At 40.8% G+C, this 12,980-nt stretch overlaps 1 protein-coding gene across 1 annotated transcript; it reads right to left on the bottom strand.

The window, feature by feature from the left end:
• Positions 1-7,592: 7,592 nt before the first annotated feature.
• LOC141488651 (C-C motif chemokine 4-like) lies at positions 7,593-12,421 on the bottom strand. Its single transcript, XM_074188895.1, has 3 exons — positions 12,222-12,421; positions 8,385-8,499; positions 7,593-7,790 (listed from the first exon to the last, which is right to left on the bottom strand). The coding sequence occupies exons 1-3, from the start codon at positions 12,292-12,294 to the stop codon at positions 7,622-7,624; spliced, it is 357 nt and encodes a 118-aa protein (XP_074044996.1). The 5' UTR covers positions 12,295-12,421; the 3' UTR covers positions 7,593-7,621.
• Positions 12,422-12,980: the final 559 nt, after the last annotated feature.

Here is a 12,980-nt window from a genome sequence, read left to right as displayed (position 1 = left end):
ACCTTTACTCTATATGTATCTATCTGCTTCAAATGAGATTCTTGTAAGCAGCATATTGTAGGATTCTGGTTTTTAATCTACTCTGCTATTTGCTTATGTTTTAAGGGAGAGTTCATCCCATTCACATTTAAGGTTATGATTACTAATTCTTTATTGCCCTCTGTGCTATCTTCCCTCTGTTTGTATTTTTCCCCCTTTCCCCACTTTTATCCATATTCCCCACCCCCTTCAGTGTGTTTGCCCTCCTATATCACACCCTCCCCTTTCTTTCCCCTTTCCTTTTTTCCTTTTTCCCTTCCTTTCCTTTTGTTATTTCCCCTTATTTCTCCCACTCCCCTTCCCTTTCTCTGCCCCCCTCCCCTTTTCCCCTTTAAATACTTGAAAGGTTAGATGTTTTATAAGTTAACTGAGTATGTGTAGGTTGACTTTAAGCCAAGTCCGATGAGAAGAAGATTCAGGTGTTTCTCCTCTGCTCCCTTCTTCCCCTCTATTACCATAGGTTTTTTGTACCTCTTAATGTAATGAGATTTGTCCCATTCAATCCCCTCCCTCCTCCCATCTCTTTCCTGTCCCCCTTTTTAGGGAGGTAGTGTATTTTTTTAGCTCATTCTATCTAGGTCATAGAAAATTCTGAGTGTCTGTCCCTTCTAGTTCAGTATATTCTAGTGAATAGAGTCAAAATTCCTGAGAGTTATTAGAGTCTTTCTCCCAAGTGGGGTTAAAGCCAGTTACATCCCATTAGATATCAGTCTCATGGATAGGTCATGGATGTTCATCATTTCTGGCTAGGTATATTCTCTCTGTTAGAGTTACATTTCTCAGGATTTATGAGATTCTCTTCCCTGCCCCCCCATGCTGGGATATAGCCAGTTTCAACTTACTAGATTGCATTTTTTTCCTTTTACCGCCCCCCCCTTTTTTTTACCTTTTCATATCTCTCTTGAACCTCCTGTTTGATGTCCAAATTTTCTGTTTAGCTCTGGTCTTTTCATCAGAAATTTTTGGAATTCTTCCATTTCGTTAAATGTCTATCTTTTTCCCTGGAAGAGAAGGCTCAGCTTTGCAGGAAAGTAGATTCTTGGCTGCATTCCAAGCTCCCGTGCTCTTCGAAATATCTCATTCCAGGCCCTTCGATCTCTTAAAGTTGATGCAACCAGGTCCTGAGTGATCCTTACTGTGGCTCCTTGATATTTAAATTGTTTCTTTTTGGCTGCTTGCAGGATTTTCTCTTTTATCTGGTAGTTCTGGAGTTTGGCCACAACATTCCTTGGTGTTTTCATTTTAGGATCTTTTTCTGGTGGGGGATCGATGTACTCTTTCAATAACTACTTTGCCCTCTGATTCCATGATATAAGGGCAGTTTTCCATCACTAGATCCTGTAATATTAAATCCAGGCTTTTTTTCCTCTTCAATGTTTTCAGGAAGTCCTATAATTTTCAGGTTGCCCCTCCTCTATCTATTCTCAAGGTCAGTGGTTTTGTTGATGAGGTATTTTACATTTGCTTCTATTTTTTCTATTTTTTGATTTTGTTCAACTGACTCTTGTTGTCTCATGGAGTCATTAGTTTCTGTAGACTCCGTTCTTTTTTTGGGGGAGGAGTTTTCTTCATTAACCTTTTGCAACTCCTTTTCCAACTGGTCAATTCTACTTTTGAAAGAGCTTTCCATTTGACCAATTGATGTTTTGAGAGAATTATTTTCTTTTTGCATTTGCTCATTTGAGGATCTGAGAGATTTATTCTCCTTTTGTGTTTGTCCAATTGTACTTTCTAAGGTTTTGTTTTCTTGTTGCAAGGTATTAATTGTCTCTCCCAAATTTTTAAGCTCCTTCCTTATGTCTTCAAGGAAGTCTTTCTGTGCTGGAGACCAGATTGTATTCTCCTCAGAGGTTCCAGGTCTTTCTGAGTTGGAGTCTTTCCCTTCCAGGAATTTTTCTATGGATCCACCTTTCTGCTGACCCTTCTTCATTATGCTAAGACCTTGAGTTGGGGAGGGCTGGTTCACCTGGGCTTGGGATCGCCAAAGGCTTTACTGAGTGCAGTTTCTCTGGCTGGCCAGTAGGAGGTGCTGGTTGCTTTCTCTGGAGTGTCTGTGACCTTGGTTGAGAGGCCTTCTCCCTTTGCTTGAGGGAAGGAATTGGAGCTATTGAATTCTTTTGCCTTCAATCAATGGTGGGCTTTACCCTGGCCTGAGGTCATTCCTCAGCTGGGCTGGTTCTTTTGCTCACACACCTGGGCCTTGAGGCAGAAGTAGTTTGCAATTGTTTGTTTTGGAGGAGGCATCAGTGCAATGGAGGGGCGGACTCAGAGTTTCTCAGACCTGAGGAGCCCAGGGATGGAGTCCGCAGCTCTCCTGCACCAGACCTGTCCCCGCAGCCCCTTCCCCAAGCTCCAGGGGGACAGCACCAACACTAGCGACTCTGCTTCCCCATGGACCCAAGCCCCTTTCATCCAGCCCCTCTGCTGATCCAGCAGGTCTGGCTCTTGGGCCCTCAGACTCCTGGTTCCAATTCAGCTGTTAATCTGGCTGATCCCGGGCTGATCCTCCCTCGGAGCCCAGACTCACCTGCTGGTACTCAGCCAAGGCTGCTGCGGGAGACAAATCCTGAGGTAGATGTTCCTCTCCTGGCTTTTCTTTCTGGGTTTCCTGGTTCAGGTTTCTTTTAAGAGGTTTGTTTTATGTGATAGATGGGGAAGAGATCAGGAGACTTTAGAATTGTGCCTGTCTTCTCTCCACCATCTTGGCTGGAAGACGAATCTAGGTTCTTGAGATGGAAGATACCTTCAAGTTTATTAGTTCTACTTTTTAATTTTTTCAATTAATGGAGGAGAAAGGTGAGTCACAAAGAATGTAAGTTGCTTGCTAGAGGTTATGTAACCAATGAAGAGCAGAGTTGAGATTTAAGCCTAGATTTTTGATACTGAGGTAAGCAGTGTGGTCATTTTTTTTTTTTTTTGGATGAGCAATGACCCCTCCTTGTAGATCTAAGCTGGAATGGAATCAGCACCAGGTGCTTTGCCACTACAAGGTGGGAGGGTCCATTGCTCATCCAAAAACTGACTGAAATTTTCCAGGTTATATGTCATGAAGAGGTTATCCCCCAAGAATTCAAGCATGCCTTCGTTGTCTAGCTAAAAAAGGAATAGATTGTCCTGTGACAATCACAGGTGTATTTCTCATTTTGTCATTGCTGGTAAGATTCTTGCCAGAGTCCTTCTCTTTTTTTTTTTCTTTTTTTTTAGATTTTTCAAGGCAATGGGGTTAAGTAGCTTGCCCAAGGCCACACGGCTAGGTAATTATTAAGTGTCTGAGGTCGAATTTGAATCAAGATACTCCTGACTCCAAGGCCAGTGCTCTATCCACTGCGCCACCTAGCAGCCCCAGCATAGTCCTTCGCAATTGGCTGATCCTTCCCCTGGAAGTTGGTCACCTCCTTGAGAGCCAGTGTGGCTTCAGAAAGGGTTGAGAAATAGATGACATGGTGTTTGCTACCTGATAACTCAAGAAAAATGCCAAGAACAGAATAGAGGTCTGTATACAACATTTGTAGATCTGACCAATCAATGCCTTTGATACTGTCAGACATGAGGGTTTATGGGAAATTGTGTCAAAATTTGGTTGCCTAACTCTGCTGGCCTGCACTGCTGCTATTAATGCAGAAAACTTTCAAACTGCTCCTGCTTCTGGGGCTTGGCTGCCTTCTGAGCCTGTGACATTGTTCACTCTGCTAATGCTTTTGCTACCACAGATACCCATTGCCGTATTTTAGCAAATATCACTAGGCTCATCTAACCTCTTCCCATGCACTATATTCCCCCAAATTTGACTGAGCAGGTTGAACCTTGGATTTTTTCAGTGGTGGTCTCCTGAAACTCTCCTTGTTTCCTTTTCTAGTCTGGCCAATATTACAAGGTGAATGTAGTTCTCCTCAGGAAGTGAAATGTCCTTCAGAGTTCTGTCCATCAGACTACACAAAGACGAGTTCAGGAATTTATTATGAATCAAACAGCAGCAATTGGTGTTTGAACTATGCCATTCTAGTTATGGAGAATGTGGATATGGAGACTGTCCAGAGAGACAGAACATGTTTCAACATTAAGAAGAGTCTCAGAAAACTTAAGGAGCAAAAGGTAGCCATGAAACTATTTCTTTGTCTGATTTTCCTTTGTTGGACACTTTTACATTGTTTTCCTACAAGAAACACAGAACTAGACACTGAATGGGAACTGTTTAAGTCCACATATAGAAAGAATTACACTAAGGAGGAGGAGTCTTTTAGGAGAAATGTATGGGAGAAGACCCTGAAACTCATTAAAGATCATAATCAACAGTATAAGAAAGGGAAACAGAGCTACTATATGGGGATGAATGCTTATGGGGATAGGACTGACAAGGAACTCAGAAGAAAGCTGAGCACTCAAGTATCACCAAGAGCAAGGAAAGGATCATCATCTCGGTTTTTTCCAATTGTTTCTGACCTTCCTAAATTACTGGACTGGAGGGAGTATGGTTTCGTGACCCCTGTGAGACAGCAGGGGATCTGTAATGCCTGCTGGGCTTTCTGTACACTTGGAGCCCTGGAAGGTCAGTATTTCCTGAAAAGTGACCGACTAGTGGAACTGAGTAAACAGCAACTAATTGACTGCTCTGAATTCAGCGACTGTGATGGGGGATATATCATTGATACCTACCAATATATCATACAAAATGGGGGTATTACCACTGAGTCCTGCTACCCATATACAAAGCAGAAAAATTGGTGGTGCTACTACAAAAGTAGATGTGAATATGTTAGCATGAAAAACTATGTGATCCTCCCCTGTGGAGATGAAGAAACTCTGATGAGGGCTGTGGCAACTATAGGACCAGTGTCTGTGTCAATACATACCCCATGGTCCTTCTATCTTTATCAAGGAGGACTGTACATGGAACCAGATTGTGATTCAAATTCTGTAAACTATGGTTTATTGTTGGTTGGATATAGAGATGAAGAAGAAGGTGAAAATACAATCACTGAATCAAAAGTAAAAAGATTTGAATGGAATGAATACCCCATGGTCCTTCTATCTTTATCAAGGAGGACTGTACATGGAACCAGATTGTGATTCAAATTCTGTAAACTATGGTTTATTGTTGGTTGGATATAGAGATGAAGAAGAAGGTGAAAATACAATCACTGAATCAAAAGTAAAAAGATTTGAATGGAATGAATTGGTAAAAGAAAACAAAAATGAAGGGAAGAAATACTGGATTCTTAAGAATAGCCTTGGTGAAGAATGGGGTGAAGAGGGCTATATGCGTATTGCAAAGGACATGAACAACCACTGTGGCATTGCAAATGAAGCCAGCTATCCTATTCTGTAATCCAATGGCAAGACAATTCCCTGTGGTTGGATTTTGGGATCCATAGAAGAAATCCTCTTCTATCAGCATTCAGAAGTGATATGAGACTCCAATATCTAAGACCAATTCTTGTTATAACAATACATTTTCATAACTGGGGGATATTGGTTTGCCACAGATGTTGAGGCCAGATGTTAGCTGGTTATGCTAAAATTTATGTAGTAAAATGAATATTTTGAGGAAAAAAAAATTTGGTTGCCCAGAGAAGTTCATTAATATTGTATGTCAATCTCATGAAAGCATGCATGCCTGGGTTCTGGTTAGTGGATGATGCTCTTGAGATTTCCCAGTCACCAGTGGAGTAAAACAAGATGTTTCCTTACTCTCATACTTTGTAGCATGATGTTTTCAGTCATGTTATCAAATGCCTTCACTGAGGATGAACATGGCCTCAAGGTCAGCTACCACATTAATGGTACATTCTTCAATTTGAAAAGGCTACAAGTCAAGACCAAAGTGCAGGGAGTGTTGGTGCATGATTTTCTTTTTGTAGATGGTTGTTCCCTCAATGCAACCTCTGAAGCTGAGATGCAATAAAGTATGGATAGATTCTCTGTTGCTTGTGCTCACTTTGGTCTAACAATTAACACCAAGAAAACCCAGGTGCTCCATCAGCCAGCACCACACCATCCATATGTGGAACCATTGATTATAGCAAATGGAGAAGTTTTGGGTACTGTGGACAAGTTCATTTACAGTGACAATGTCTTTTCCAGAGAGATGCACATTGATAATGATGTTGACACACACATTGCCAGAGCTGACTCAGTATTTGGGAGGCTTTGAAAGAATGTGGGGTAGAGAAGAGGTATTAGACTGATTACCAAACTGAAGGTCTACAGAGCCATTGTGCTGACCCCTTTGCTATATGCCTGTGAAACTTGGACAGTCTACCAGGTGCCACATTAGGAAACTGAATCACTTCCACTTTAAATTGTCTTGGGAAGATTCTGAAGCTCACCTGGCAGGAGAAGATACCAGACATTGAGGTCCTTTAGCTAAACTGCCCAGCATTCCAACATTACTACAGAGAGGGCAACTATGGTGGACTGGACATGTTTTTAGAATACCAGAAGTATCTTTGCCCAAAAGACTATTCTCACAGAGGGTGTCAGAAGAAACGATACTGAGATACCCTGAAGAACTCACTGAAGGACTTTAGAATTAATTGTACAGCATGGGATACCCTGGCACAGGACTGCCCAACATGGCTTATCAATGAGGGGGCTGTGCTCTATGAGGAAAGCAGAATTGAAACAGTTCAAAAGAAATGTGATAGACCTAAGTTTAAAGTACCCACCCCAGGTGTTCACAGGGACTATTTGTACCCAACCTGTGGTAGAGCATTCTGAACTTGTATTTGTCTCATCAGTCACAGTTGGACACAGTGTCATTTGTCTCAAACATAGTGATGTCATTTTGATCATCTCCAATAACAAAGGAAGAGATCAAACCAAGTAGTTAGGTAGTTCAGTGAACAAAGGACTGGTCCTGAAATCAGGAAACCCTCAATTCAAATCTGGCCTCAAAAACATACTATGTGTCCTTGGATAAATTGTTTAAACCTGTTTGTTTCAGTTTCCTCATCTGTAAAATGATCTGGAGAAAGAAATGGCAAGCCACTCTAGAATCTTTGACAATAAAATCCCACTTGTATCATTGAAAGGAACCATCCAAGTCATCCCCTTCCCAAGAATCTCTGACCCAATTCTACCCTTTACACAAACATGCAGCATTAGCTCAGCGTTCTCTCCATCTATTAGGAGTCACGTGTCCTTTCATATACAACACATGACAAAGGTTGCATCTTGTCTATCTTGGTGAGGGAAGCCTGGGACACACAGGTGCAAAGGTTTCCCAGGAGACCAGATGGCAGGACACAGTGTTCAAGGGCTCAGTCCTCCCTTTTCCTTCATTTTCCATCCCCACATAATAATGTTTGTCTTTCATTTTCAAAGAAGACCCTGATATCAGGGAGGTGATGCCATGACAAGCATGTGAATTGGATTTGAGTGAGGGGAATGCTGTGCTAAACCACCACACTTTATCATCCAGAATCATCTAGGTTGAATGACAAGATATGAATCATGATGATTAGAGATGGACATATATAATTCTTAACAGACGGATGCCTTGATTTTTTTCAGATATACAAAAACAAAAGCAAAAAAAACCAAACCAAACTGAATTCTATTAAATCCAATTTATTTTTAGAAATCATATGAAATCTTCCCTTAGGTAAGGGACAATATCTCCACTGGGAGGTCTTGTCAGATGATTGGGCTTCCCAAATTCTATGGAGGTCTCCTTTGGCAGTTGGAAATTTCCATTGTGCTTAGCATTCCTCGGATGGATACAGATCTCTTGCCCTCTCTTGTTCATGCAACTATAGAACAAAAGAAGAGAAGAGAAGATGAAGAATCAGCCCTGGGCTTCTCTTCCCCAAAAGAGCTCACAGACCTCTCACTGTCCATGTCTATCCCCAAAGAGTGTTCTAAGACCCTTCCCTCTATCTCTGCTTCTATTCTCTCTATGACTCCATGGGGATCCCTTGAGAAAATACTTCTGGTCTCTTCTTCCTCTTCTTCCTCCTCTTCCCTTTTCAAAAGGAACAGATCCCATTTGGAGGCTATGTGGAAGACAATGCCCTGTGAGAAAGAGCACTGAGTTTGGAGTCAGAAGGGGTTCAGCTCAGGTCATAAGCTATAAACTCTCTCTCTACAGCCCTAACAACAAGGCAGATCTCTGCTCCCCCCCAAATAGAGCCCATTTTGTCTGGAAAACCTGGTTACAGGTATTATTCCTTCTCCCTGACTCCTGAATTTGGAAAGGGCATGAAATTCTATGAACCATCTTTCTCTAAACTCTGTCATCTGGCCTCCCAGAGGGACTACTTCTCCCTCCCAAGACCTTCCTGGCTCTCCTCTAGAAGCTCCTTTTATTGTTTCCTCTCAATATGACCTTTGAAAATACCACTCACATGATTCCTGGTTTGGGGCAGTGACTGCTGGTCTCATAGCAATCAACCACATTGCGAATCTTGCGATAGGAATACTGGAAGCAGCAGGCATTTGGGATGTTATATGTCCCTGTAACTTAAAGGGACAAAGTGAAAACACCATTATTCTGAGTCTTCTGATGCTTGAGAAAGTCATTGAAGGAAGAAATGGCTTGGCAGTGTTTGGAAGATGCAGTATTTGGAGGATATAATTCATTCAAACAATCAACAAGAATTTACTTACTATATACCAGACACTATGTTGGCTCTGTGTTAAGTAGTGAAGCTACAAAGACCACAGCAAAACATCCCCTGCCTTCCAGGATCTTATATTTTAATTTGGTTTAGTAGACTGACTCTATGTGACCTTCTTTGAGGTTTTTCTTAGCAAAGATACTGGGGTACTTTCCCATTTCTTTCTTCAATGGATGAAGGCAAACAGGTTATGTGACTTGCCTAGTATCATGCAGCTAGTGAATGTCTGCGGCTGGATTTGAACTCCGGTCTTCCTGAGTCCTAGATCAATGTTCTATCCACTTAGCACCTAGCTGCCTCTTGATAGAGGATTCAAACTATACATCTATGGACATATAGGAGAAACATTTAAATCTGGTCTCTCCTTCCTCTTCTCCCTCCTCTCTCCTTTTCAATTGGACCAGATCATCTTAGAGGCAAAGCCTAGAAGCTGGGGGTGAGAAAAGCATACTCAAAAAAGTTTGCCCTTTAGGGGCATATGAAGGAAGTCATGGTTTTTTAAGATCTGGAGGTCAGGCTGGAGGGCATTCCAAACATAAAGGATGACCTTTGTAAAAGCAGGGAGATGGGAGATAGGAAATGAGAGCCCTGAGAGGGAGGAGCAAGAAGGATGATAAATTTGGATTCTAGACTTCTCAGGGTTTTTTTAAGATTTTTTTTTTTTTTTTTGCAAGGCAATGGGGTTAAGTGTTTTGCCGAAGGCCACACAGCTAGGTAACACCTAGCTGCCCCAGTTCTAGACTTCTTGGTACACAATGTCCAAGAAGACTGGAAGGATAGGGAGGGGACAGGTATCGAAAACATTTAAATCCCAAACATAGGGGCAGCTAGGTGGTGCAGTGGATAGAGCACCAGCCCTGGAGTCAGGAGTACCTGAGTTCAAATCTGGCCTCAGACATTTAATAATTACCTAGCTGTGTGGCCTTGGGCAAGCCACTTAACCCCATTGCCTTGCAAAAAGGAAAGAAAAGAAAAGACTAAATCCCAAACATAAAAATTTCTATTTGATTATAGAGGTAATTGGCATTTGCAAGTCTATTGATGTGGTCAGACCTTCACTTCTAAGAAAACCATTGGCAACTGGGTGGAAAAGGAATTGAAGAGAGAAAAACTGAGGCAGAGAGACCTACTGGGAGGCTGTTATGATAGGTGATCTTATCAGAGTCTGATTTAGAGAACATTGCTCTTTCAACTTTTCTTCCTGACTTTCTCTTTCCATTCTTCCAACTCCTTTTCTTTCTTCTGTTTTTTCTTTTTTCTCTCTCTCTTCCTCTCCCATGATTTCTCTTTCCCTATCTTCAGATATTTTCCCTAAGGAGATTAGGCTATGATGGTGTTGGGTGGGTAGTGTGGCCTAACTTAATTGCCCTCTAATAGAAGGGTCCTTAAGTCAGAGAAGCCTTGGACATTTGCTGAGGAGGACCAGGAAGGAAGAGGTTGCTCATATCTCTAAGAGAGACTAGAAATTTAATTGGGAAGCAGGGCAAACAAGTTCCTTCCTGTCTATCTCTCAGACACATGGAAACCTCAGCAAATTATGCCACTTCTCTATACCTCATTTTCCCCAACTATCTAATTGAATAATCATCCCAGTCCCATTCTAGTATTGTAATGAGATCAGATTTGTACATTGATGGGTTTGAGTACCAGGCTTCCACTTCCTATTTATTAAAAATATTCTTTAAAAAATAACTTCTCCCATTTTAAATAATATTTCAAAAATCTCTGGCATTGACTTATTCTCATCCAATAGTTCTTTCAGTATCTGGGAATTTAGTTCCGAGTATTTTTTGGTCCCATTTGTGATCCTAGCTCCTAGAATAAGATCTGACAAGATGATTAATAAATGTTTTAAAATTTTTATAAGTTGACATTGGTTATTTTGAATTCTTATATAACTTAATTCTTTAAAATCTAATCTTCCATTTTTCTGATCACATAGGAACATAGATTTAAAAATGAAAGACATCTTTGAGGTAATTCAAACCAAGTACCATAGGTCCACTTAATTTAGAGCTAGGGTTCTTTTCACTATGCCAGGCTATCTCTCTTTACTTCTCTATTATAATTCTGTATCATCTCATGCCCATCATGTATATCTACATTTTTTTCTTTGGGTCTGATTTTTTCAGAGATTTTAGTGTTATCTCACAGACAGGCAATATAATTGGAGAATGGTATTTTGAACTGGAACCCTTCAATTGGAGTATAAGCATCCAGTGTGGAAACTCCCTCTACCTAGGTGGATTAATATTAGTTTTGATTAGAGTTTTAGAGTTGCCAAGGTAGGTTAGAAGTTAAATGAATTGATAATGTGTATACAGATAATATAATTCTGAAGTGGGACTCAGAACTAGGTCTTCCTGAAGAATATTGGTTTAATTTGTTTCGAGGACAAGTTTGACATCATTAGAACTATGCGATTTCCCAAAGATAATCCAGATTGGATGCTCCATCTACATCCAGCTAAGAAAATCTCCAACTAATTTGGGAGTGTATTTATGGGAAGGTGTGGACAATAGTCCTTCAGGATAAGAAAGCATGAATGGGTTGATGTCTTCTTCAATGGAGGGAGTGTTTGTTTCCAAAAATGAGATCTTAGGTCCACAGGAAGTTTGGGGGGATATATTGGCAATTTAAAAGCATTTCCACTGATTTTATCTGCTTTGATTTTTAATCACAACCCTATGAGATAGGTAGTGCAGGGATTCTTATTCTCATTTTACAGATGAGAAAACTGAGGCTCAGAGTGAAGTGACACTGTACTGCAACCATATTTCTGCTGTTCCTCACCTTCTACACATATTTATTTTAGGGCAACCTAACAGCTTGAGCCTCTCAGTCATTCAGTTAATTAGTAAATAAGTATATATTTTAAGTGTCTACTATATGCCAGCACTGTATGAAACAGTGGAGCAGTGGAGATTTATAAAAATGCAAAACTCGACCCTTACCTTCAAGGAGCTCATTGCCATGTTGTGGGGGCTGGGGGTGGGGACAACATGCAAATAACCAAGTTCAAGCAAGCTATAGACAAGATTAGAAATAATCTACAGAGAGCACTAGAATTAAGATGAATTAGAAAAAGTTGGCCCTTGGGACAGCTAGGTGGTGCTGTGGATAGAGCACTAGAGTCAGGATGACCTGAGTTCAAATCCCATCTCAGACACTTAATAATTACCTAGCTGTGTGGCCTTGGGCAAGCCACTTAACCCCATTGCCTTGCAAAAAAACAAAAACCAAAACTAAAAAACAGAAAAGGTTGGCACTTGAGGGAAAGTAGTGAAGTCAGGGTGCCCTTGTCAGAGAATTCAAGGGCTATGATTTCCCACCTTGGAAAAGAAAGGCACGTGGACATATCTTTCCATATGCCCAAAGTAGGCTGATTCATTTCATACCAGTTTCTCAAAAGTCAAAAAGATGGATTTCAATTGGAGCAGGAGAAATGACTCCTGCTCACCCTGCATAGAAAGGAAGAAAGAACTCAACTTTTAATTTTGCAGCAAAGCCAAGAAAGATTTTCCTTTGATGTTAATCAAAAAGAAAGAAAATAATAAAACTCACCCTCCTTCATGACTTCAAAGCAGAAACCAGGTACTAAAATGATGAGGATGGAGAGGACCACCAAAGAGGCCATGGTCCTTGGAAGTAGGAGGAGGGCACTTTCAGGAATAGACTCAGAGTTTGCAGGATGCCCACTGCCCGGCAGCACTGGGGATGGACCCTTCTTTTATATGTATTTGATGACTGAGAAGGAACAATGATGAGAAAACATCCTTAGTCTGGATATAAACACATTTTTGAAAATCTGGAGTTTCACAATCTCTCTGAAATAAGGGAACTAAGATTTGGACAAAACAGGAAATAGAAAATGGAGCTATGACTCAGGAATTACTGACCTGGAGAGCATCTGGAGTCAGGAACCCTAACTCATAAAAACACAAAAATTTCTATTTTAATGGAGATTTGTTCAATCCCCTTAAATGAGACCATCTTTCAGGAGTCTAAGCATAGGGAGTGTTCAAGGTGACTCTCTTAGCTTTAAAAGTTGTTTGAGAATTGAATATGCTTTGACTCTATTCTATTGTGTTATAGTGGAGGGAATGGCAATGTGCTATATAGAGTGATAGACTTGAGTCAGGAAGATCTGAGTTGGAATTTACCCTCAGATACCTACCAGGGGACACCCTGGGCACATTGCTTCACCACTCAAAACATCAGTTTCCTCATCTGCAAAGTGGGAATAATAATAACCATACATCTTTAATTTCTTTTGGAGGGGGAAACTATGAATTTTCTTTTGGAAGGCATAAAAAATTTATT

The sequence above is a fragment of the Macrotis lagotis genome, chromosome 5, assembly GCF_037893015.1.
Source record: "Macrotis lagotis isolate mMagLag1 chromosome 5, bilby.v1.9.chrom.fasta, whole genome shotgun sequence".
Classification (NCBI taxonomy): Eukaryota; Metazoa; Chordata; class Mammalia; order Peramelemorphia; family Peramelidae; genus Macrotis; species Macrotis lagotis.
The sequence above is the reverse complement of the archived record's forward strand: the minus strand, read 5'-3'. Positions and strand labels throughout refer to the sequence as shown.